Here is a 25624-nt window from a genome sequence, read left to right as displayed (position 1 = left end):
CTGAGCTAGCTGTCCCTCTGCTCTGCTATACCAGTATATCCACCACTCTGACCTCTTGCCATTCCTATCCAGCCCCAGTTCCTGACACGGGGGCTCAGGAAGGAAAGAAAATACAGCAATGAAATCTTAAAAACCAGGATTGGAGTGTGAAGACATGCCAAAGGGAGTTCATTATAGGGACCAGTTAGACAATCCAGTGTCAGTCCCTGGAACACGGGGACCAGCCTGGAGTGTCCAAGAGCTGTCAGGGCACCTGATCTGGACCATAAGCCACTCCTGGGGCAGGGCCATTTCTCTTATGTGGCTATCTCATAGGGGGCCTAAAGGCACATGGCCAGCCTGCTAGGTTTCTCAGACTTGTTTAATTGGAAAGATGGTGACCCTTCTTATAGGGAGGAGTCTCTCCAAAAGCTTAATAGAAGTGGTGCTCCCTACCACCCTTCATGGGCAGGCATACACATTCTTCTCAATATAATGCTTACAAGAGATGAAAGGAGAATGGTCATTGATAAGACCAGGGAAGAAACATGCCAGCTCCACCTAACAGACCCAAATGGTGCACCTGAAGCCCACTTGGCATTACCCACATCTGAACCAAATTGGGACCTCAAGTAAGATGCCTTAATTGCATTCCCACAAGTGCATCTTGGTAAGGCTTTGAAAAGGGGAGCCAAAGCAAAAGAGTTTGAATAAAATTCAAGAAATTCAGCAAAAACCAAATGAGTATCCGTTTGAACTTTTGGAAAAGATTTATCAGGCCTACAGGCATCATACTGATGCAGATTCTGCAGTCCCTGAGGATACTAGGATGGTAATTTGACCTTTTGGGGGCAAAGCATCTCAGATATCAAAAGAAATTTGCAAAAATTAGATGGTGCATTTGCAATGAACCCTTCTCAATGGGGGGGGGGGGCAGGTTGGCAACTGTATTATGCCATTTTATACAAGGGACTTGAGCATCTCTGAATTTTGGTATCTGCAGGGGGTCCTGGAACCAATGCCCCCCATGGATACAGAGGTGGACTGTATGTACTATAATATAGGTACATTTGGATTTATAAGAGGGATCAAGTAATGCCTGGATGAATTCATGAACATTTGATCTAGATCTTAAATAACTGATGGAATTTTGCCAAAAGAGAGAGAACAATTAAAGCAAAGAGAATTATATATGTAAAAACATACAAATGGAGATATGAGAACAATGCCATTGGGGTGGCTGGAAGAGGGGCAGGGCAGAGGGGGTGGGGATCATAATACGAGGCTAGGAGAACACTGGTGAGGGAGGTGATTATTGGGGAAGGACCGTACTGCCTAACTCAAGGGTGAGGATTTACTTTTGTAGATAATGAGGATCCACCAAGCCTAAAGCAGAGGCACGATCAGATCTATGTTACTAGAATATTCCTCTGAGCTGCCAAGATAACAATGAGAATAATTGGAAGAGCTGAGGGAACAGAGGAAGAGAGATGAAGCTAGGATCTCAGAATGTATCTGAAGAGTTGAGAATTTACCAAGATCTTAAGACATACAGGCTTTGGCTCCTAATTAGATTACTCCGCAAATGTTAATTCACTTTCTTTTGTCTCTTCTCCCTACCCCCCTCAATCTTGTTTAAGCCAGAGTCAGCAGTTGAGTTGGAGCTAATCATTGACCAGGATTTTGCAGGTGAGGAATTCAGGTGATACAAGAAATATGATGAGCCCTAAGGTTCGTCTAGAAGGTTAGAACTAGAAGGTTCTAATATTAGTAAGTGGCAAGATTAGAATTTGAACCCAGGCATTCAGACTCCATAAGCTGGATGTGTCACCTCTAACTGCAAGGGAAATTTGTTGTAAGGATTAAATGAGAGGATATATGTCTCATGCTGAGATGATGATTTAAGTATCCCTTTGATTCCTTATTCCTCTTCCGGTATCTGTCCTCCTGGTCTGTGACCTTAACCTGGTAACGTCCCATTTTCAAAGTCTCACATGGGGCCGGGCAGTTCTGTTTTTATCCTCAATCTAAGGCTAGAATTGGTCTATACAGTCTTTAGATTTTCTGATCCCAGACCTCAGGAAATATGCCTCCCATCGGTGTTTTATGAAATACATGAATCTCCATAATAGCCATTCCTACTCTTTCCCCTTTAAGTAAGTCCCCAAGGTGGGGTGCCACAGGGCTCCTCTTGACCAGAGATCTTGCTGATTACAGAGGCATTGATCAACCTTGCTGAGATACCAGTCTGCTTAAAACTGTCTCACTCAAAGACTGGAGCCAGTTGGCCCAGAAGGGTTCAGTCCATCAGCTGGCCAGTGACCAGCTCAATTCTCTTCTTCCCTCTCACTTGATCTTAAGAGACTCAGACTGAGATGCTGGAACTTGGAGGTCAGGTGGCGTGGTGTTTGGGGCTCTGTTTATGAGACCGTCCGAGTTGGACTATGCAGGCAAGAGTTGAGGGGCTGTATAGCCCTTAACTTTGGGTCCTGACCTTCATTTACACTGACCCTCTGGCTATACTTTTTGCCCATGGAATCTGAGAGGGATACCCTATCTGCTTCCAATAAGTTCTCCTTTGGTTTTGTGTAATGTTGGATAGGTTTCAGTTTCTTACAATCACATATTCCTTCACTGCTGTATAACCATGGTTGGTGTTCTTCTGTATGAGTGTTATGTATGCTCAACTAAAAACCCTATCAGAGCCAGATTTTTTTAAAATGAATTTTCTCCCATTCTGAGGGGTGTCATTTCACCTTGTTTATAGTTTCAATTGCTATACAAACGCTTTTAAGTTTAATTAGGTCTCATTTGTTTTTTAGTTTTTATTCCCATTACTCTAGGAGGTGGGTCATAGAGGATCTTGCTGTGATTTATTTCATAGAGTATTCTGCTTAAGTTTTCCTCTAAGAGTTTTATAGTTTCTGGTCTTACATTTAGGTATTTAACTGTGATAACCTAGAGTGGTAGGATATGCTAGGGGGGAGGTTCAAGAGGGAGGGGACATATGTATACCTATGGCTGATTCATATTGATGTATGGCAGAAACCAGCACAATATTGCAAAACAATTATCTTTTGATTAAAAATAAATAAATTAAAAAAGATGTAAGGGGGTGTGATTCAAACTCATGCTAAATCTCAGCACTAAAAGTGAATTTCTCTGCTCATAGCCTGTAACGATGTAAAACAGGCTGTTTCTGTTGCCCCCCCCCCCCCCTCTTTTCTTAACCTCTGGATGGTTCATGCCAAAGATCTCTACAAAGCATTTCTCCACTTCCAGCTAGCTTAAAATATTTGGCCAGCCTTAGTCTAACCATTTTGAGAAGTAATTATAATGACTGATTTTTATAAGTCCTAAGAATAATGGTACTGGAGAACATGCATGTAGAGGCCAATTAATTTTAGGGCTCAGATACTGAGTCTGTAACTGTCATTAGCATACCTGTCATTAGCGTGCGCACACGCATGCACACCGGGATTTTACCATACAAAAGACAGCATCTGACTTTTGAAAAATGTCCTATTTAATTTTGACAGTGAGCTATGCCAGGTGGTCAATCTGAATGACCATTAATCAGGGCAGTGGGGTGTCCAAAAAGTCAGGAATCATTAGGAAAGTATTGTCTTTGGAAGGTTTTGCAGTTTTCCAAGTCTATTTTTATCTGAAGAGACTCATGAGGCTCCAAAGTGACATATGTGTCCCATTTACTCCACCAGAGCCAGGGTGGCCTGGCACAGATGCACTGATGAGGGATGAACTAAAAGCAGCTACAGGTGGCTGCGTCATGAGGGATCAAGGGCAGGCTGCAGCAACGGGCCAACACAAGGACGTCATCTCACCAAGGGCTGCGTTTGAGGTGCTATGCTATGCTAAGTCACTTCAGTCGTGTCCGACTCTGTGTGACCCCATAGACGGCAGCCTACCAGGCTCCCCTGTCCCTGGGATTCTCCAGGCAAGAACACTGGAGTGGGTTGCCATTTCCTTCTCCAATGCATGAAAGTGAAAAGTGAAAGTGAAGTCGCTCAGTCGTGTCCGACTCTTAGCGACCCCATGGACTACAGCCTACCAGGCTCCTCCGTCCATGGGATTTTCCAGGCAAGAGTACTGGAGTGGGGTGCCATTGCCTTCTCCGGCGTTTGAGGTAGGGGTACTCAAATTAGGTGAAAGCCCTAAGAATTGCCTGGTCTCTGGAGCAGCGTCAGCAAGGGACAGCTTCGTGCTGGGCAGGCTGACCAGATGCTGGAAAGGTACAAGGCTTGGCAGTGAGGTGTGTTTGCATCCTCTACAAGCAAATGCTTTCTATCAGAGAAAAAAACCCAGTTTTAAAGGGACACAGCTTAGCTAGTCACCCTTAGATATCTGAACATTGCTATTAAACTGTAAAGCTGTCATAAAAGGAAGCAAGAAGATTAATATACAATATTCTTTAGCACTTTAATTTTGTAGAATTCAAAATATAAGAAAACGAATGTCCTGGCCTCTTGCCAAAGCAGATATAAATAAGTAGTTATTGAGGCTCTAATTTCCTGAGAATTTTAATAAAGAGAAATATTTATAGTTTGAAATTACTTCCAAAATTATGCAGCAAAGAATAGATAGTTTATGACTTTGGAGAACAACAACAAAAAAATCCTTGCAAATACTTGATGTTGGCAGATCAATTAAGTGGTAATACATGCTACATTATAATTTTAATCACCATGAAATTAAAATATGGTAATGAGTGTTAACATGACTTTATCCTTTCAAACTATGATTTAATTTATGGAACATTTCTTGACTACTTCTTATTTCCTTGGTTATTTTTCTTACTTGTGCTGTTTTAGATTATACACTTTCCAGTGCATATTATTCAAGACAGTCACCAATTAAATGAGTTCTTCATCCTTTATCAATTAAGGATCTTGTAGGCTATTCTTGCTCATTTTAATCTAGTTCTTTCTGCCTTACTGCATAAAATATAAGCAGAATTAGAATAACTTTTTTCCAAAAGATCTCATTTTGGTTTTCACATTTTTTATATTTTCTCTAGTAACACAAAGGCAACACAAGTGTCAGCTTGCCATTCTCAAGCTCAGCCTTCCTCTAATGTATTTGGGGAAAGGGGAGGAGCTTGTTCTTGGCCTCTTTGTGACAGCTATTTAGACCTGGTGCACATTTCCTGCCTCTCCCATCTCTGGTTCTCTGGTCCTTTCTCACCTTCATGCCACCTTCCCATCCTGGCATCAGTGGATGAATCATGTTGCAAAGACTGCCTTTCTTTTTACTGCTCAAACCCCTAATTCCTAAGACCTCACTTTCAAAGCTCCATGTTGGGATGTCCAAAAGTTATCTCAATAAAGGAGAGGAAAATGTTTACTAGTATACCAAAAATGACTCAGATGATCTATGGGAAAAGAACAAAAAGTTAAACTATTCCCAAAGGATCCCATTATGTCTCCCCAAGGTACCAGTTTACTCCCTTCCTCTTGAGGTCAGCACTCCTCCCACTGCCCATGGAAACTGTACATCATCCACAGTGCAGGAAGCCTTACTCTCTGTCCATAGCTGTTGGTCTAATTCTACAGCCCATTTGTTTCATGAAATCAGGCCATGTCAGGGTCACAATGATCCCATTTCCCAAATGCATTTGTAAAAAAAAGTCAGACTTATTCACCCAAAAATATCATGAAGATGGTGGGTTGGGTTGGGAGTTGGGTGCTGAAGCAAGACAGCATTGAGTAGGTTTCTGTACTGAAACCAACCCAACTTCCTGTTCCTATGTTAAACAACTCTCGGATCAGGCACACTTTCCTGTGCCTATGATCAACCATCCCGAGACCAAGCAAGCATAAGTTAGTTGGCTGCTCCACAAAATACCAACTCCTGCAAGGTGAAGCTGTGAATCAGCAGTTAAATCATTAAAACTAAGAGTGTGCTCAAATCTCACTTCAAAATCCCCACCTCACTGCAGGCACCAATTTAAAGCGCTTGTGCCATGAACTCTATGCAATCCTAACTAGTTCCTTGACCTGTGAGACTGACTTTTAACATCACCCTGCCCAGGTCTTTATTACATGCTTCGATGGTGTTCTGTCAGCTATAGGATAAAGTACAAACTTTTACTTAAAAAGCAGTCCTTGTTTATCTGTCCAGTTTCATCCCCTTCACTCTCAACATTTTACTTCATTCCAGAACCCTGAAGAATTTGTAACCACTCCCAATATGCACCAAGTAGTCTCACATCCCTCAGTCTTCACCCATTATTCTCATTGCTTTAAATACACTGCACCTCTCCCCCTCATAAGTTCTCCTCCATTTTCATCAGTCCGAGGACACCCTTCAGGAAACTTTCCATGAACCTCAGGCTGCGATGTGTACATCCTCTTTCCCCAGAGTTCCTTGTGCTCTTACAACAGTGCACACGGGCGTGGTCCATCGGTACATCCTTCTCTCAGCAGAACCCCGTAAGCACCAACGCTGTAACTGAGCTCTGAAGCGCCCTGCAGCTGACAGCTCCAGTTACACAGGAACAAACAGTTGGTGTGTGTGAACTGGACAGGAGTTGATCTGCCATCATAGTTGTGGTGAATATTTTTCTGTTTACAGTTTGCCTTTCATGTAGGTTTTGTGAGTTTTGATATAGACTAGTTTTTAATTTTTATGGAGTCAAATCTATTGATCTTTGTGTGATTTCCTCTATTGATTTTGAGCTTAAAAAGTGACAGACTGGTTTTTAAGAGACTGTTCACGACTTGGCTGAGAAATTCTGCAATCTCACGCTCCTCACTGAGAATAGGAAATGGAGAGACAGGAAAACAAAGGAGACACCTAACCCATTTCTTCTCAGGAATTCATGGCTCTTTTTCCTCTCAGTGAGGGATGGTATCTGGGTCAAAGGCACATGTTATATCTTGTATCTTGGCTTCTATAATTTTCATCAGTGTGTGAAGACAGCTATTTTCAAGCTAAGCAATTTCATTTGTTTTTAGGTCCCCAAAGACAGTCTACACCTAAATGATTTCAGGGGAAAGGAAAGCAACATTTGCTGTTTCACTCTTTTCTTACTTTATTTTCTAAATAAGTATAATACACCACAGCAATTTACTCAGCAGGTTGTGCTCGCTGGGATCTGAGGTTTGTTCTTGGCTTTTCTTAATCTGAAATGCCAGCCCGTCCTCCAAGGGCCAGATAAAATGTTGTAACTTTGGTAAGTCCCTTCTCTGAGCTCCTTACCCTTCTACATCCCTCTCCTTCCTTGTAGGTATGCACTTGTGTGTGACTCTGCCAAAAACGTAAGCAGTACAAGGGCACGGCCGATGTTTCATCCTTTCCTTTATTCATTTGCTGTTCAATATGAACACAGCAAATTCTCTGACGATCACAAAAGAAACAGTAGTGAGCAAGCCAGACACCCACTCTGCCTTCAGGGAACTTGCCTTCTAGCTGGGAAAACACATCTGCTTATAAACTTGGAAAATGTTACAAAGGAAAAGTGTAAGAGAGAAGTGAATATATAACAGAGGAGTGAGTCAAGGGGAAGTAAAAAAGAGCTTGTTTGAGAAGTGATGTTTTAAGCTGGCCCCTGACAAGTGGAGCAGGTGACGCAGAGGAAGGGGAGGGCAGGGCGTGTGGGCCAGGAGAATAACATGGGTGAGTCCTGGAGGCATATCTCACCTTGAGGCTAGCTAAGGACACCGCCTTGCACCCAGAAGTTACCAATACCCATGTATTAAGTAAGGAAAATGGTAACACATAGGAAAAAAAAAAAATGATATTGCACACAATATTTCTTTCCAATGTTCTCACATGTTCAGCTTTTCAGAGTAGAAGCATCAAGAGTAAAATTAAGGACTGTTTATTGGATAGACAGAATAAATTATTATAAACATGGCTCTAGAGTCCAACAGGGTTTAAATCTCAGCTCTATCATTTATGCTAGGTGCACAATCCAGGACAGGCTACTTCTCTCTGTCTGGCTTTATCTGGAAAATATAATTTAATAATAGTCATAATAAAGGTAATAATAGTACTGGTCTCATTAGGGTAGCTGAATGGATTAAATGAACTGAAACTTGTGAGTAGCTGAGGACACTCAACAAAAGTCAATACTCCTTATTTAGTGAAAGCAACATTTCATCTGTAAATCTCAATACTACTACCTGAATAAATATTTATTTGAGTTTGAATTAACAGTAACAAAAGTTCTCAGGAAAAGGGAAAATGTAATTTTTCTTTTTTGCCTTCTGCCTAAGGCTTCTCCCTTATGAGTATATCTATATAGAGCATCACTGGTGAAAAGTAGAGCAAAGAACAAGATCTCCAAGTGATAAAATTACATTTCAGTCTCAGTTGTAATTACAGACCTTCCTAGTGACGCTCATGAATTCCAAACATCATTTCTCCTCTGTTTATGCTTTTACATACCTATAGGTTTGCAATCCTGTTGGCAATTTTCTACAACTTTTTAAACTGGGACAGCTTAATTAGAATCCTGACTTCTCTCTTCTCCATCAGCAATTTGCTCAAGTTTTGAAAAACATCATTAAAACAAAGGATGCAGTGAGTATGCCAGACCACTGGGTTTTTGTTTGTTTCTCAGACAAAATCGTGGAGGGAAGTGGCTTGCAAATGATTAATAGACTTGATATTTAGACTTTCTACCCTTGATTTCTGGCTTTGGAGCTTGCATTTAATTTGGGAAGATCAGGCTGCAGCTTCATTTGACACCTTGTACTTCTGCATTGGTTTGGCCAGGTTACCAGTTTTTCATCCTGCCCAACAGAGCTGTACAGGAGACAAAATTAAAAAGAAGCATCTGAGGGGCAGCTGGACCAGAATATAAAAATAATTGTTAATTTTTCCCATTTCACCTTAAATAATGACAGGCATTTGGTCTTTTCTTATCCCCTTGGTCTTCCTTGTGTTAGTCACTCAGTCATGTCCAACTCTTTACAACCCTACAGATTGTAGCCCTCCAGGTTCTTATGTCCATGAAATTCTCCAGGCCAGAATACTGGAGTGGGTAGCCATTCCCCTCTCCAGGGGATCTTCCTAACCCAGGTCTCCTGCATTGCAGGCAGATTCTTTACCATCTGAGCCACCAGAGAAGTCTTCCTTGGTGAGGATATACATCGTGCAGGTATATTGTATATTGTGGGGTATGTGTATATGGTGCAGGCTGAGGCTGCCTGAATCCACGCATGGGCAGAACAGGAAACTTAGTTAAGACTGAGGAACTCAGTGGTGTTGAGTTTCTGATGTGGAGACATCAATTGATTGATTTTTCTTTGGTAACAGCTTTATCTATTGAAATAGAATTCACATACAATTCACCCATTTAAAGTGTAGTATTCAATAGTTTTTCATATATTCACAGAGTTGTGACACCATCACCACCGTCGGTTTTAGAACATTTTAATTTCACCCCCTCCAAAGAAACCCCGTACCCTTCAGTTACACTCTCACCCAAACCCTCATCCTCCTAGTCCCAAGTAATGGTTAATCTAGTTTCTGTCTCTGTAGATTTGCCTTTCCTAGACATGTCACATAAATGGGAGTTTATAAGATGTGGTCTGTAATGATTGGTTCTTTGATTCAGCATAATGTTTTCAAGGTGCATGCATGTTGTAGCACTTAAGGGCCCGTCATTCCTGTTTCTGCCTGAGTTTGATATTCCATTGTATGGCTGTACCACATTTTGTTTATCCATTCAATCTTTGATATGAACAGTTGGGTTATTTTCCCCTTTCCAACCGTCGTAACACTGCTATATACAATCACATACAAGTTTTTGTGTGGACATGTGCTTTCATTTCTCTTGAGTACATACCTAGGAGTATAATTGTTGGGTCAAACTTTCTTGCTGTTTTAACTCAGAGATCTTATACCAAATTAAACTAAATGACAGCATTTTATAATAATAAGACAGTCATAAAAACAATGCTTAATTATAGCCCTTTTCTATAACGCTTAATCTCTTAAAAATTTATTCCAGTAATATTGAATCCAGTTCTATTATGTACTTGGCACTATGCTTTAGATTCAAAGAGGACTGAGATTAAGCCCTTAACTTGGAGGGACTTACTGTTTATAAAAATAACTAACAGGTATTGAATCCTTATTCTGTGCCAAAAAGTAAAAGTGTTAGTCCTTCAGTTGTGTCAGATTCTTTGTGACCCCATGGACTGTAGCCTACCAGGATTCTCTGTCCATGAAATTCTCCAGACAAGAATACTGGAGTGGGTTGCCATTCACTTCTCCAGGGGATCTTCCTGAGCCAGGGATCAAACCCACGTCTCCTGCATTGCAGGCAGATTCTTTACCAGCTGAGACACCGGGGAAGCCCCTGTGCCAAGGATGGTGCTAAATATTTTATGTATATTAAACCCTCGACTATTACTACTACAATATGAGGTAGATATTATTATCATCACCATTTTATAGAGGATTTAATTAAGCTGCTCAAGGCCATGCAGGTGGTAAGTGGCAGAGCTGGGTGGTCCTGATCACCATATCACGCTCCTAGGCTGCTTCTCTCGGAGAAGGCAATGGCACCCCACTCCATTACTCTTGCCTGGACAATCCCATGGACAGATGAGCCTGGTAGGCTGCAGTCCATGGGGTCACTAAGAGTCAGACACGACTGAGCAACTTCACTTTCACTTTCCTTTCATGCATTGGAGAAGGAAATGGCAACCCGCTCCAGTGTTCTTGCCTGGAGAATCCCAGGGACGAGGGAGCCTGGTGGGCTGCCATCTATGGGTTCGTACAGAGTTGGACACGACTGAAGTGACTTAGCAGCAGCAGCAGCAGGCTGCTTCTCTAACATCAATATCATGCAAGAGTTGAGTGTGTCATCTGAAGGTAGACATCCTGGGTTTGAATGCTGCCTCCCCAACTGTGACTTGGACAAAAAGAATCACACTTTTTAAACCTCAGATGCCTAATCTGCAAAGGGGCTAATCCAAGTGCTTACATCATAGCATTAAATGAAACAAACATACATCAGGTACTTGACTTGTAGTTCAGTTCAGTTGCTCAGTTGTGTCCAACTCCTTGAAACCTCATGGACTGCAGCATGCCAGGCTTCCCTGATCATCACCAACTCCTGGAGCTTGCTCAAACTCATGTCCATTGAGTCAGTGATGGTCTTTCAACCATCTCATCCTCTGTTGCCCCCTTCTCCTCCTGCCTTCAATCTTTCCCAGTATCAGGGTCTTTTCCAATGAGTCAGTTGTTGGCATCAAGTGGCCAAAGTATTGGAGCTTCAGCTTCAGTCCTTCCAATGAAATTCAAGACCGATTTCCTTTAGAACTGAGCAGCTGGCTCTCCTTGAAGTCTAAGGGACTCTCAAGAGGTCTTCTCCAACATCACAATTCAAAAGCATCATTTCTTCAGCACTCAGCTTTCTTTATTGTCCAACTCTTACACCCATACATGACTACCAGAAAAACCATAGCTTTGACTATACATACCTTGGTTGGCAAAGTAATGTCTCTGCTTTTTAATATGTTATCTAGTTTGGTCATAGCTTTTCTTCCAAGGAGCAAGCATCTTTTAGTTTTATGGCTGCAGTAACCATCTACAGTGATTTTGGAGCCCAAGAAAATAAAGTCTGTCCCTGTTTCCATTGTTTCCCCATCTGTTTGCCATGAAGTGATGGGATCAGATGCCATGATCTTCATTTTTTGAATGTTGAGTTTTAAGCCAGCTTTTTCACTCTCCTCTTTCACTTTCATCAAGAGGCTCTTTAGTTCTTGCTTTCTGCCATGAAGTTGGTGTCATCTGCATATCTGAGGTTATTGATATGTCTCCCAGCAGTCTTGATTCCAGCTTGTGCTTCATCCAGCCTGGCATTTTGCATGATGTACTCTGCATATAAGTTAAATAAACAGAGTGAAAATGTACAGTCTTGATGTACTTCTTTCCCAGTTTGGAACCAGTCTGTTGTACCATGTCTGGTTCTAACTCTTGCTTCTTGACTTGCATATAGGTTTCTCAGGAGGCAGGTAAGGTGGTCTGGTGTTCCCATCTCTTAAAGAATTTCCCACAGTTTGTTGTGATCCACACAGTTGAAGGCTTTGGCGTAGTCAATGAAGCAGAAGTAGATGTCTCTCTGAAATTCTCTTGCTTTTTCTATGATCCAACAGATATTGGCAATTTGATCTCTGGTTCCTCTGCCTTTTCTAAATCCAGCTCGAACATCTGAAAGTTCATGGTTCATGTTCTGTTGAAGCCTTGCTTGGAGAATTTTGAGTATTAATTTGCTAGCATGTGAGATGAGTGCAATTGTGTGCTAGTTTGAACATTCTTTGGCATTACCTTTCTTTAGGATTGGGATGAAAATTCCAGTCCTGGACTTTTTTCAGTCCTGTGGCCACTGCTGGTTTCCAAATTTGCTGGCATATTGAGTACAGCACTTTCATGGCATCATCTTTTAGGATTTGAAATAGCTCAGCTGGAATTCCATCACCTTCACTAGCTTTTTTTGTAGTAATGCTTTCTAAGACCCAGTTGACTTTGCACTCCAGGATGTCTGGCTTGAAGTGAGTTATCACATGATGGTGTTTATCTGGGAAATGAGGTCTTTTTTTTTGTATAGTTCTGTGTATTCTTGCCACCTCTTCTTAGTATCTTCTGCTTCTGTTAGGTCCAAACCCTTTCTGTCCTTTATTGTGCCCATCTTTGCATGAAATGTTCCCTTGGTATCTCTCATTTTCTTGAAGAGATCTCTAGTCTTTCCCATGATATTGTTTTCCTCTATTTCATTGCATCGATCACTTAGGATGGCTTTCCTATTTCTCCTTGCTATTGTTTAGAACTGTGCATTCAGATGGATATATCTTTCCTCTTCTCTTTTGCCTTTTATTTCTCTTCTTTCCTCAGCTATTTGTAAGCCCTCCTCATAAGTTATTGTATTATCCTTAATAAACTCTGTAAGCAAACCATTACAAGGGCATGTGATATATAAAGGCTGCCAACTGTTGCAATTTGAAACAGTCAGGCTAAACTGCAGAGAGCTAAGCTTGTTTGCCTCCTTTTATGTGAATTCTATCTATTGATATTAACAACCAAAGTCTTAAAAGCTGGCCTTTGCTTATGTCTTCTCCCTCCATCTCCAGAGCTGCTGGGAAGCCTAATGCAGCACAGTGATTTATATTCTTTAAGTGTCTCTTGTCTCATCAAGAAAGGGGCCCATCTAGGCTGATATTGGGGTGAGTTTGGAACCTGACACCCAGGAGATAGGGGTAGCAACAAAGGAACCAACCCAGGCATCCATAGAGGTATTAGCCTAGGAAGATCCATGCCTCTGCAGGTTCCTGCAAGAAGCGGAGAAGGCAATAACATTATGCAAGAGAAGAGCTCATAGAAATGTGTGATGCATTTCAACATAATTGTGTTCTGTCCTCCATAACTTGGGAGTTGCTGGTGCATTAGGGTCAGCTTGACATGGGATTGGGGAGGCTAGGGTGCAGTGTGACTTGTCACACTAAGTACACTTGTCTCCCACGGCAACGGGTTACTGGGCAGCAAGAGACAACAGGGCTGGGAAAAGCATTCAGGGGAATGGTCAACAGGGAGACTTTCTCTGCATATTTATCTGGCCCCAGATTTGGCTGATGGTTTCTGAATGTGTTAAGTGGTCATCAGCATTCCCTGCTGTTCTTGGGGATGCGGTTGCTCCGGAGGGAAGAAGAATCAAAATTGGCTTCTCTGTACTTGTTGCAGGAAAGTCAGACATTCAGGGAACCCAGCCACAGAGAAGGCAAAGTCCAAAATGAGAAACCCACATACAAACACACCACAGTGATTTTCTGGATGGTCCCTCACACTCAAATAGTCAATGCTTCATAAATATTGATTCCCTTCTGTCTCTGAAGAACTGCTCTTAGAGATCTATCTGCATCATAACTTTTTGCTTACCTCGGTCTCTGTTCACCAGCTTGTGGATTTTAGCTGGTAGGATGGGGGGGGTGGAGGACAGGGACTATGCATCATTCTCTTAGAATTCCCAGGGACTAGTACAGAATCCAGACCACAGTACGTGTTGGAAAAAATTAACCAAATAAAATTTTAGGGATATTTATAACCTTCTGGCTAGAATTCTATTTAATTTAATTATCACATCAAACCTGCATGGTTGGTTTTATTATTTCTATTTTAACAGATGAGGAAACTGAGGTTCAGAAAGGTTAAACAACCTGCCCAAGGTCATATGGTTGGTGGAAATGGAATTGAATTTCAAGTTAGACATCTGACGAGTAATTAAGACTCACATAAAAATCAGCCAACCTATTATCACATTAAGACACCAGCTAGGATGGCTGAAAGAAAACGCCTGAAGCTTCCAGGAAGTTCATATCATCAAAGAGCTTGTATTAATTGTCTTCAGGCTCATGGCACTGAGTGAAGTGCTAGAAAGGTAATCCAGGCAGATGGTATGGGTCTCCAGGGGATTTTTTAAAATAAAAACCTATAAGTAAAATATAATTATGTATAAGACAACTAGCACCACAGTGAACTTGAACCAATCTGAATTTGGACCAGGTGAATGAGAGCCACCCAAGAACAAGGACTAGGTGTTTTTAATCACTGTCATTCGAGTGGCCTACACACACAGGGCACGAAGCTGGCACCCCAATAAGTGCTGCTGAGATAGATTTCATTTTAAGTGTAAAGGCTATGTAGCCATTAAGTCTGAGATATAAAATGTCAATCAATAGGATTAGAGTCAGTTGAATGCATCCTTCCTAGTTGGCTTCCCTAGTACTTGTAGGATGTTCACTTCACTGGGCTTGAGATGAAAGCTGTTGAAAAATCCTCTTAACTGGCACATCCTTGGGGTTGGCATTGTAACCCTGGCCACAGGCACTAGCCCAAGCGCCAGCAAGGTGAATGAGAATGCCCCACAGCGTTAAGGCCGTCTCTTCTCCTCTACCATGGAAGTGGGCTGGGGACACGCAGAAAGCACCAGGCAGGCGAGCAGAAGATAGGATAGAGGCAGAAGCTGTTAGCAGAGCCAGAGTGAGGGGGCACCTCAGTCTGCAGGGCAGCAGTGAGGGGGTGAGGCTGAGCCCTAGAACATGGGGCTACAACTGGGCCAGGTGTTGCTGCAGGTGGAACGGTTGTGGGTGCAAGCTGGGAGCAGAGTGTGCAGAAAGGGAGTGCGGGACCCAGGCTGTGTGGAGAAGGACTGGTATGGAAGCGGGATGGTAGGCTAGGAAGACTGTGCACATTCAACAAGATAGACCGTGTGCTTGGGGGTGGGCACTGCGCTAGGGACTATGGGAGAGGACTATGGGAATAGAGACAAGAGAAGATTCCAGGGGTTCATGATCTAGAGAGGAAGACAGACATAGCCAACAGTGATTCTATGTGACAAGTGGGAAAACCAAAGATGGAATATTGCAATAGTAAGAATTACAATAATTTTTAAAAGTGCTTATGAAGGAGGTTACCGAAAATATGTGGAGACAGTGGAAGAGTTTGAGGTTCAAATTCTAACTCTTGTCACTTGTAAGGTATGTGACCTAGCACAAGTCATGTAGTTCTATTTAAGCTTTGGTTAGCGCATCTGTTGAGTTGGCAATAAGGTTTACTTGGTTTTCCAGTAGGCTAGTACTTAAAAACCTGAACACACTTTTTGGCCAACCCAATACAAAGTGGATATAACACCTACTTCACAATGTTTCATAATTATTAAAATAAGATACACGCAGGTTTTTAAACACACTGTCTGGCACAACAACACTTTCTGAATATTAGTTGCAATTCCAACTACTACAACTTCAACTCATACTTGCCAGGCACTGTGCTGAGGGCTCTTGCCTATGCTACTTAATTTTTACATACATTCTGCTAGCCAGTTATTTTTATTCTAACTTAATAAATGAGAAAATGGAATCTTTAAGTGTTTAGATAGTAAGTATTTAGCAGATTCAAGACTCATTTCCAGGTGTGTCCAGTTTCAAATACTCCACTCGTTGTCTTGCTGCTTTATTATTATATCTTAGGCACCTGTGCAAACTGCCTAGGTTAGTGCTTGGATAATAATTATATTAATAGCAAAACAAATGTATTTAAAAATTATATATTTATATGTATAGCAATTATGTATTTATAATAATTATTATAGTAATTGTTAGGCTGAGGTATTTTTTTATTGTTAACTGAGGTACTTTTCATACATTAATTTATTTAATCTTTATAATCTTATGAATCAAGAACTATTATCTATTTTATGGGTAAAATTTAAGTGATTTGCCCAAGGTCACATACGTATAAAGTGGTAGAGTTGCAGTTGAAATGGGAAACGGGGGGGAGTGACTCCAGATTCTGTGTGTTTCGTCCTACTCCAACTTTAGTCTAAGGAGCTTTCTCTTTCTCCAATCTTTCCTTTATCCTTTCTTACCCTTCTTCTCTTCTCGCTGGTGTCTCAAGGGAACTTCTCTCCCCCATTTTCATAATCAGGTTAGAGAGTCTCTCAAAAAGGAACACAAATCTGGGAAAATAGCATTTAGCCTCACTAATAAGCAAAGAAATGCAAATTAAAATGAGAATGGTATTAACTCAGGCAAAATTGTTTAAAAGAAGAATATCCAAGTCTATAGGGAAGCAGGTCCCATTTCCTGTGACAATGTAAGCTGGCACAGCCCTTTGGCAGGAAATTTGCACTAAACAGTAAGAGTCACAAAAGGGCAATTCCACTTAGCAGTCACTTATTCATTTAGCACACAGCAATAGAGCTGCCTGGGAATTCATCATGATGCCATGATGGAAATGACTTTCTTCTCTTGGGAGTTCTGCTTAAGAAGGGGTTGTAGGCTACTCTTTACTCTCCTCCCAGCCATCTGCCAGTTTGCCATCTCTCCCCTGGGGCTGGCTCAACTTCAGGGTTGCACTCAACACCCCGGGCACTAGGATGCTGTGTCTACAGAGGGGATCCGGGTGGGGCGGGGGCTCATTTGTCCACCAAGGATGCTACTTAAAGTAGAAAGTTGTCCCATCCTGATGTGGACAGCCAGCATGGAGAAACTGTCGGCCTTCCAGTAGACCACTCGGCTCTCTAAAGAGTGTCAGCCTAGCTTTGTCACCTGTCATGGCTTCTTGCTGACCAGCCATCCCATCACTCCTGCCTCAAAGGATACTGCTGTCTCTCTTACATCCTCAGTCTATTACTTCTGGAAGGAGGGGCCAACCATTTTGTTCCAAAGACTCTTTCTTCATCATCCCAGGCACAAGCTCAAGTCCCTTCTCAGCAGCCTGGAAGTCCTGAGCAAATAAATCTGTGGTCATGACCTTTCCCTGTAGTCTCTGTAGAGCTGGTCAGCTCCATTCTTGATGCCCTGCAGGTCTTGGGCAGCACGCTTTTAAACCTGAGTGCTGTTAGCTCTGACTGCAGCGGGGGCAGGGGACAGTGAAGGAGAGCGGGGGCAGAGGCAGGAAGCATTCTCCTGCCCCCTGCATTGCCTGCTATTGATTTTCTCCTGCTCTCGCTCTTCCACTGCCCCGTAAAGAAGCCAAAGCAGTAAAGCTGTCAGGGCATTTTCTAAAAGATGTGCTGAATGGAAATGTCGTTAGTACTTCTTTAACAAAGAGGGACAGGCTGGCCATTGCTGAGGGCTGTGAGTGGAGGATGGGTTTGGAGAGACATCGCATGGGCAAGGGTGTGGCTGTTGATGGTCCTAGAGATGAGGGGGACATTGGAGCCCCGGAGGGTTAATTATCTCCCCCACTAAGAAGCACAACTCACAGAGGGGATGCTGTGCTACTTCCATTTCCCAGGGCTGAACTCAGACGTCAGGGAGTCTCACACATTGATGCATGACAACGCAACCATACATCAGAGTTTCCATCCCTCCTTGGTTTGCATACCCAGCCCAGAAAAGAGAGACAGCTCAGAGACCTGGAGGTATTTATAACTTACGGAATCTGTGCACCGTGAGAACACTGTCATCTACCTACGTTGGTTGCAAGATGTTGGAAAGATGTTTTGTTTGCTCTGACAATCTCAGATCAAGGTCTGTCTCTGCCATTGACTGGCTCTGTGGCTTCAGTCAAGGTACATGAGCATTCTGAGCTCTACATTCCTTGTCCTTCAAAACAAGGATACTAATACCTACTTGTGGGGCTATTATAATATAATGTGCTGCGTGCTAAGTAGCTTCAGTTGTGTCTGACTCTTTGTGACCCCATGGAATGTAGCCTGCCAGGCTCCTCTGTCCATGTGGATTCTCCAGGCAAGAATACTAGAGTAGGTTACCATTTCTTCCTCCAGGGGATCTTCCCAACCCAGGGATGGAACCTGAGTTTCTTAGGTCTCCTGCATTGGCCTAAAGAGATGCATTAGCAGGAGGGTTCTGCATTGACAGGAGGGTTCTCTGCAACTAGCACCACCTGGGAAGCCCATGATAAAATAATAGTTGAATCCTGTAAAAGAATCTGGTCTAATGCCTTGAACATACGTACTCAGTAAATGCTTCCTTTGTCTCTTTTTTTATAGTTTTTATTGGAGTATAGTTGCTTAACAATGTTGTGTTAGTTTCTGCTGTGCAGCAAAGTGAATCAGCTCTATGTATTCTTATATCCCCTCTTTTTTTTTTTTTAAATTTTCTTCCCATTTAGGTGACCACAGAGCATTGAATAGAGTTCCCTGTGTTAGAGTAGGTTCTCATTAGTTATCTGTTTTATATACAGTAGTCTATACCTTTGCCTCTTCTTCAGTCATTCGCCAGAGTAATTAACCCAATCTTGACATGGCCCTTGATGTTTTAACATAAGGCCCTTTGGGTCTTATGGGCCAAAGAAGGACCATACAGACCAAAATAAAACTCCATTCCCTCAATTCCAGTACCTTCTTCCGAGTAAAGAAAGCTAGTGCTCAGGAGTAATGGAGAATTCTGGGCTTGAACAGTAGATGAGGGACAGGTGAGAAAGCCAGGCCAAGCTTACCTCTGACTAAAAAGAGTCCCTGAGTGTGGAAGCTAGGAGGGAAAGGATAAGTGCGTGAACATGATGGATCTCTGAAGAAGGGGCTTTTGTTTATCCTTCAGTCAGACTGAGCTCAGGGTAGGGTATATGCTCCAGAAAACTGGAGGAAATGAAGATGGAACCCCCCGCACCGTCTTGTTTCCTGGCTGGAACCCAAAAGATCTCAGAAAGGAAACAGCTGTCTAGTATGTTGGAGAGGGCCTCAAACAGTCGCCACCTGACTCCCACAGCCCAGTGGGAGTGGCAGTGGTGGAATAATTACGTGAGCCACAAAGGGACAGAAGAGTAGCTGCTGGTGGCCAGACCGCAAGGTGGCTGCATGGATCTTTCATTGAAGAGCCAGAACAGCCCACAAATGCCATCATGGAGAGGTGACAACCTGGAGCAGATAATGCCTCCCCAACTCTGGAACTTGGGTGGAACTTTCAGGAAGTGGGGAAGGGAGGCAACTAAAGATTAAATTTAAATTTCCATCATCCAGGAAGAAGGGGTGGGGGAGGTTCTACAAAGTGATGCTGAGTTCAGCCAAACTGTTTTGTAACTGAGGTTTACATCTGTCGAACAACTAGTGTACTTCTGGGAGATTTGGTGAGAAGCAGAGGATGTCCAGGAAGAAGGGCACTGGCAGAGCGTGACAGGAATGGCTCCAGGGAACTAGGCTTCTCCCACCCCCGCTGACTCCCTGTGACTTCCTCACATCTACAGACCTTAGCAACTGTGAGGAAAACTGAAGCTTGGGCTTGCACATTGGTGCTTGCCTTCTCTCTCGCTGCTTTTGGAACCCATCTACCAAACAAAGCCCAGGCTAGCCTTCTGGAGGCTAGCCCAGTCAACAGCCAGCACCAACATGAGGGAAGCCCTCTCAGACCATCCCATTTACAGAACGTTGCCACCACAGGAATGCAGCTGCATGGAGTGACCCCCAGGCAAAACCAACATGGAACCACCCACCTGCGCCTAGCCTAATTCACTGACCCATAGAATCATGGGTAATTAAAATGGTGGACTGCTGTATTATGTGGTGGTTTGTTAATACAGCAAGCCACTTTTATATCTTTTGATATAAAAGATCACTAACATAGGGGCACACCAGGAAAATATCTCAATGAGTTGTGTGATACTGAGCCCCAATCAGGAAACCTCGATACAAATGAATTTGCCAAGAAACCTATATAACTTCATATTTTGAACCTAGAAACTTATGTTTCATTTGATTTCCTACCCTGACCCTGTGAAGTGAGGCTTATTATAGGTGAGATAATTCAAGCCCAAAGAATTGCATCAAAAGCTCCTGGTTTTCCATTGAGTACAATTTTTGTTGTAAGAATGTGCCCCCAAATCATAGTAAAAGCAGCAGCACTCTGTTGCATTTACCACAAGGGTCGAATCACACACTTTGATGGGACCCAGCATGCATAATCATTATGTCCCCTTTCCTTTCTTGTTAGAACATTCGAAGACCCAGTCCCAAACCTGCAGCCTACCTACCAAAGGCCCCTCCTCTTTCCAAATCAAACACAAGAGTCAGAGGGAAGAAAGGGAGGGAGAGAGCCTTTGTAACACCCGTGGGTGAGAGCAGAAAATCACCATGGTGCTCAGCGGCCTTGTCAGGGACAAAAGCATTCAGCTCCCCTCTGTTTGGACAGCTGAGGCTGGGCCCCTTCTCTCTCTCCAGCACATTTGCCAGGAGAGACCCAGGCTGAATCCTAATCCCAGGCAGTCAGAGGGGGCCTCTCAGGGAAGATTTTCAACAGCAAATAGGTGAACATTCTCTAATGGCTGAAAACTGTCTTCCAGGAAAACTTCAGAAAAATTTTGGTTCTATTTTTCCATCACTCCTGGTTTGCACCCCCTCCGCCCCCCCCAATCAGACAGAGAAAGCAGAATGATGTAAAAGCTGAGTATGTGCTAAGGAGGGAGGAGGAAGAAACATCTCTAAAGAAATAGTTTAAGTCACAGAGTTTCAGATGGGGAGATTCTCCTGGATCTTGGAAGACATTAAAAAGACAGATTTCTGGCAAGGGAGATTGCTTCTCCAGAGGGGTTCTGACCCAGCCTTTTGGCCCCTGGAAGAGGCTGTAGGCTATAAGGAAGCAGAGGGCAGGGGTCAGCACGTGTAGCTCTCTGTAGCTGTGCTGAAAATGCTGCATCTCCTGCCCCACCCTAAACTCACAGAAGAGATTTCAAGCGCAGAATGATATGGAGAATTCTAGCTCTCTGACTTATGGGGGGATCACCTTGGGTGTCATCGATAAAATACACACGGAAATTCATGCCTTGCCATGGAGTTGTGAGAATGACATAGAATTAACTGTGTAAGTGTCTGGTGTGGCTTCTGTATATCTTAGCTGCTCCCACATTGGCATTCACAGTAGGTGATCAGTGAACATCAGTTCTTCCTAATCTTTCCACCTGTGTAGTTAACTGAACTGGTGAATGGCAGTCAGGTTACAATTTTTATTTTGTCCAAAAAGGCAGGAACTCTTTATTTTGTTTATAGAAGGGAGGAACTCCTTGCTTTGCTTCTTTAAAGAAAAAAGTCTTTCCAAAGACTGCTGGGGTCCTCTGCTAAAGTAGAAAAATCCAGTCCATCCCTCTGGTGTGGACTCAGCTCATTGCCTACCTGACATCCATTTCTCCCCGTTTCTCTGCCTCCTTTTTACTCTCTCCTGCCTTATAGAGCCTATCTTCATACAGATTTTCTGCTCCTCCATGGCCATAGGTTTTAAGAAAAGTAGCTCCCACCCCAGCTCCAAGAGAAGAATCTGTTCTAAACCAGAGTTTCTCAACGACAACACTATTGGTATTTTGTTTTAATTGGAGGATAAATTGCTTTCTGAGGTTGTGTTGGTTTCTGCCATCCCAACAACATGCATCCGTCATCCATAAATCTCCTCTCTCTCGAGTCTCCCTCCACCCCTCTAGGATATCATAGAGCACTGGGTCCCCTGTGTTATGGAGCAGCTTCCCATTAGCTCTCTTATTTTACACATGGTGGTGTGCATACTAATATGTCAGTGCTACGCTCTCAATACATCCCACCCTCTCCTTCTCTGTCTGTGTCTACAAGTCTGTTCTCTACATCTGTGTCACTAATGATATTTTAAATTGGATACTTTTTTCTTGTGGTAGAGGCTGACTTATGCATTGTAGGATGGTTTAGCAGCATCCCTGGCTTCTACTTACTAGATGCCAGCAACCCTCTCCCCACTCATGACAATCATATATGTCTTAAAACATTGCCAATGTCCCCTGGTGGGCAGGGGAAGGAGGCACAAAATTACTCACAGAACTAGGGGTCTAAGTTGATCAGAGAGGTCCCATTACCCCTGCCAGTGTTTAATTTAGACACTGGTATGTGATACGTTTCTGGTTGATAGAACGGAGAGGAAGTTTGCTGAGGCTTCTGAAAAAGGTTTTTTTGCTCACTCTTAAAAGAGACTCATGGAATAGATAACTTCTCATTCTGCTGGGTGTTTTGGGATCTGGTTATAATGACCAGAATGGTAGTGGCCATCTTGCAATCATGAAAAACTAGCCTGAAACCAAAGACTACTCACCAAAAAAATAGACTTTTGAATTTGAGTCCTTGATGATGGCAGTGAACTTCTGGGTTAAACAAACCTGGAGTTCACTTCCTGTTATGAGAGATCATTCATTTGCTCATTCAACACATTTCCTGGATGCCTACTATGTATGCAACTGCTATTGTCCTAGGAACTGGGGCCACGGCAGTGAACAAGATGGACAGATTTCCTGCACTTAGGAAACTTGCATTCTAGTGAACTCCAGTGTTCTTGCCTGGAGAATCCCAGGGATGAGGGAGCCTGGTGGGCTGCCGTCTGTGGGGTCACACAGAGTCGGACACGACTGAAGTGACTTAGCAGCAGCAGCAGTGAACTTAGTGCTTAAACTGATTTGAGATTCTTTATCACTTGTTTCCAAAGGCAACCAAATTAATACATCTACTAGATGCTAAAACTCAGCATTATTTCAGCCTTCAATGATATGCAGGAGGTTTTTTGTTCTTCTGTCTGATTCCTATCTCCTTCTCTACACAGACCATTCCAAACCTTCTACAGTTTCCTCAGACCTCTGACCACCAATGGCATCAACATGGCTATTGAGCTCCTAACTTCCTGTTGTGCCCCATAATGCCTTGTGCAAACCAATTTTGTTCCATGTGTTCCACAAAGTTGGATTGTCTGTTGATTTATCTTTGGAGGCTCTGAATGCAGAAGAGTAGCTGGCTGGACTTAAGAGAAGGAGTCAAAGTTCTGAGCAATGCAGAGAAGCCTCAAGGAGAGACCCTCTGATATAATGTAAACTGAAGTCCTGACAGCTTTCTACTTTCGTTTTCCAGTTCCCTTGACTTCTTGCTACAGCTTAATAGAAGGAAACCCTTTTCTTGAACCAGCCTTAAAACTATCTCTGTTTCAGGGATCAGCAAACTATGATCTGAGAGTCAAATCCAATCTTCTGCTTCAGAAGCTAAGAATGGTTTTGGCATCCTTAAATGGTTGAAAAAAGTCAAAAGAAGAGCTGTTTCATGTGCTATGAAAATTACATGAAATTCAAGTTTCAGTGTCCAACAAAGCTTTATTGGGACACAACCACACTCACTAGCTTATTTGTTGTCTATTGCTGCTTTCATGCTAATGATGGCAGAGTTGAGTTGTGATGGAGACCATACAACCAAAGCTGGAAATACTCGTTACCTGAAAAAGTTCGTCATTCCCTGCTCTATTTCACACAACAAAAAGAGACCTGCTTAATACATGTATTTTCTGAAATTAGAGATTATGAGGACCTGTAATATACAGAATGCTAGTAAGTCATTTTAGTGTATTTCTGATTGGGTTTGAGGGAACCATCCTCTGCTCCTAGAAAACTAGTTAGAAGGCAAAAGCAGAGAAGGAATTTGGATTCAGCCTGGCAGAGAGATGGCTCACCTAGGAAATAATAAATTCAGGCAATTACTTCTGTTGTCAATTGTTTTCCAAATACATCCTGCTACGGCTCCCCAGTGTTTCTGAATGGTGAATGTGACTACACAAACGTGGTCGAGAGGTGCAGTCAGTCCACTCTGTACACACAGCACAAACAAAACCCCAAGCCGCGCCTGCGCTCGGAATGACTGAGAACTCCCTGTTGTATTTCCATGGTTGATTGAATTCATTAGTTTGTTCATATCTTAGATGCTTTCATTCCATCTGCAAACATATATTGGGAATTGTGTAAGAACGTTTGGAGACCAAACTGAGCAGAGACATGCAAGAAATGTCAAGATTAACAAAACAGACTTTTTCTTCTTTCTAGAAGGATAATGAGGACAGGGCTCAGTGTTTGTGGCCGAAGGAGGAGTGGGGAGGCAAGTGGACGACAGAGAGAAAATGGAGCTTGGCTTTCGTCTCTGTCTATGAGTATGCTGTTTGGGCTGGAGAGGGTGAAACCAATATTGGCATAGGAGATCTGAAGTCCAAAAAATGTATTGGAAAACAACTGCTCCGAATGAGGCCAGGGTTCCTGGACCAAATAAATTACGTACCTGGGCATGAAGACAAGTTGCCAACAAAATCACTGGCATGTTGATGGTGGAATTGTGCGGAATTCAGTGGTGCTGGAAATCAGAAAATTGTCAGAGAGCATCTTGATTCTGCATCTTGGAAGAAGATGGAATCTTCAAGCTCTCGAGTGGTGGTGTGCATTTGGTCAGAATCCCAAGATAGACAAATGTGCTTCCTAGTGATACATCTGTTAGAATCAAAACCCTTAAAGGCTAGCTTAACCAATTTAGAAACCTAGTTTTCTCATTCCATGAGCAGTCCTGAGGCAGGCATCAGCTTAGCTGCTCAAGGATATCAGTACTTACTCTCTGAGATTCACTTGGCCTTTCCCTCACTGTCCCCTCATGGTCCCAAGACGGCTGTTCCATGACTAGCGTAAGTTTCTGTGTACCAGGCAGAAAGAAGGGGAAGATGAGCAAGTCGATGCTGCCATCTCTTCCAGCCCAACCCTTTAAGGGGCTTTCCCTCAAAGCTCTACCCAGCAATTTGCACCTATATCTCATGGGTCTCAATGTGTCAGATGGCCCACTAGTATCTGAAACAAGTGGAGAATGTAGTTTTTTTTAGTTGGGTACATTACTCCCTTCCTCTCAAAAGACCAGGGATTGGTCAATAGAGAGAAGGGTACTGGTTACAGTAGTAGTTTCTCCAACAAGGATTTTCTAAGAAACAAGTTTAAACATGAAAAAAAAAAAGTTGATTCCTAGGTACTACCATGAGTGTGCAAAGAAATTTCCAAGCATATAACTTTTCTCTAATGAGTTTGTTAGTAAGCTGATAGAAAAAGGAAAGATGAGACATGTAGCAAATGCGTTCATCATCAGCAAGGCATTTAATGAAGTCACTTGTAATGTCCTTATAGATAATAAGGAGAAATATGGATGGTGTGACAGCAGAGTAGGGTAGATTTACAACCAGTTGAAAGACTCAAAAGACTACTAATGAATAGTTCATGTCAGCTCTCTAAGCAATAGCTTGTAGGATTGTGTTGTATTATTCCAATTAGTATCAGACTTATTAATACTAACAGTATTTATAACTGACAGAAGATTCAGTCCTTGTCCCAGTCATGCTTCACATTAATTTCTGGGATGAGGATCTAG

At 42.7% G+C, this 25624-nt stretch overlaps 1 protein-coding gene across 17 annotated transcripts in view; it reads left to right on the top strand.

The window, feature by feature from the left end:
- SPON1 (spondin 1) overlaps positions 1 to 25624 on the top strand; it is a 361745-nt gene that overhangs the window by 1362 nt on the left and 334759 nt on the right. For 4 of the 17 annotated variants that reach the window (XR_008702987.1, XR_008702989.1, XR_008702990.1 and 1 more), the window contains exons 2-4: positions 8395 to 8523; positions 9041 to 9103; positions 17749 to 17875. The exons of 2 other annotated variants lie outside the window; for them this stretch is intronic. Coding sequence is in view for 1 of the 15 variants with exons in the window: in XM_055548549.1 (XP_055404524.1) it covers position 8523 (1 nt within the window). In the remaining 14 variants the exon portion in view is untranslated. Of the gene's footprint in view, positions 1 to 8394; positions 8524 to 9040; positions 9104 to 17748; positions 17876 to 18588; positions 21815 to 23015; positions 25235 to 25624 lie in introns of those variants that run through there. 11 more of the 17 variants (XM_055548551.1, XM_055548552.1, XM_055548549.1 and 8 more) reach the window with 6 other exon arrangements.

Source organism: Bubalus kerabau, chromosome 15, assembly GCF_029407905.1.
Source record: "Bubalus kerabau isolate K-KA32 ecotype Philippines breed swamp buffalo chromosome 15, PCC_UOA_SB_1v2, whole genome shotgun sequence".
Lineage (NCBI taxonomy): Eukaryota > Metazoa > Chordata > Mammalia > Artiodactyla > Bovidae > Bubalus > Bubalus kerabau.
The sequence above is the reverse complement of the archived record's forward strand: the minus strand, read 5'-3'. Positions and strand labels throughout refer to the sequence as shown.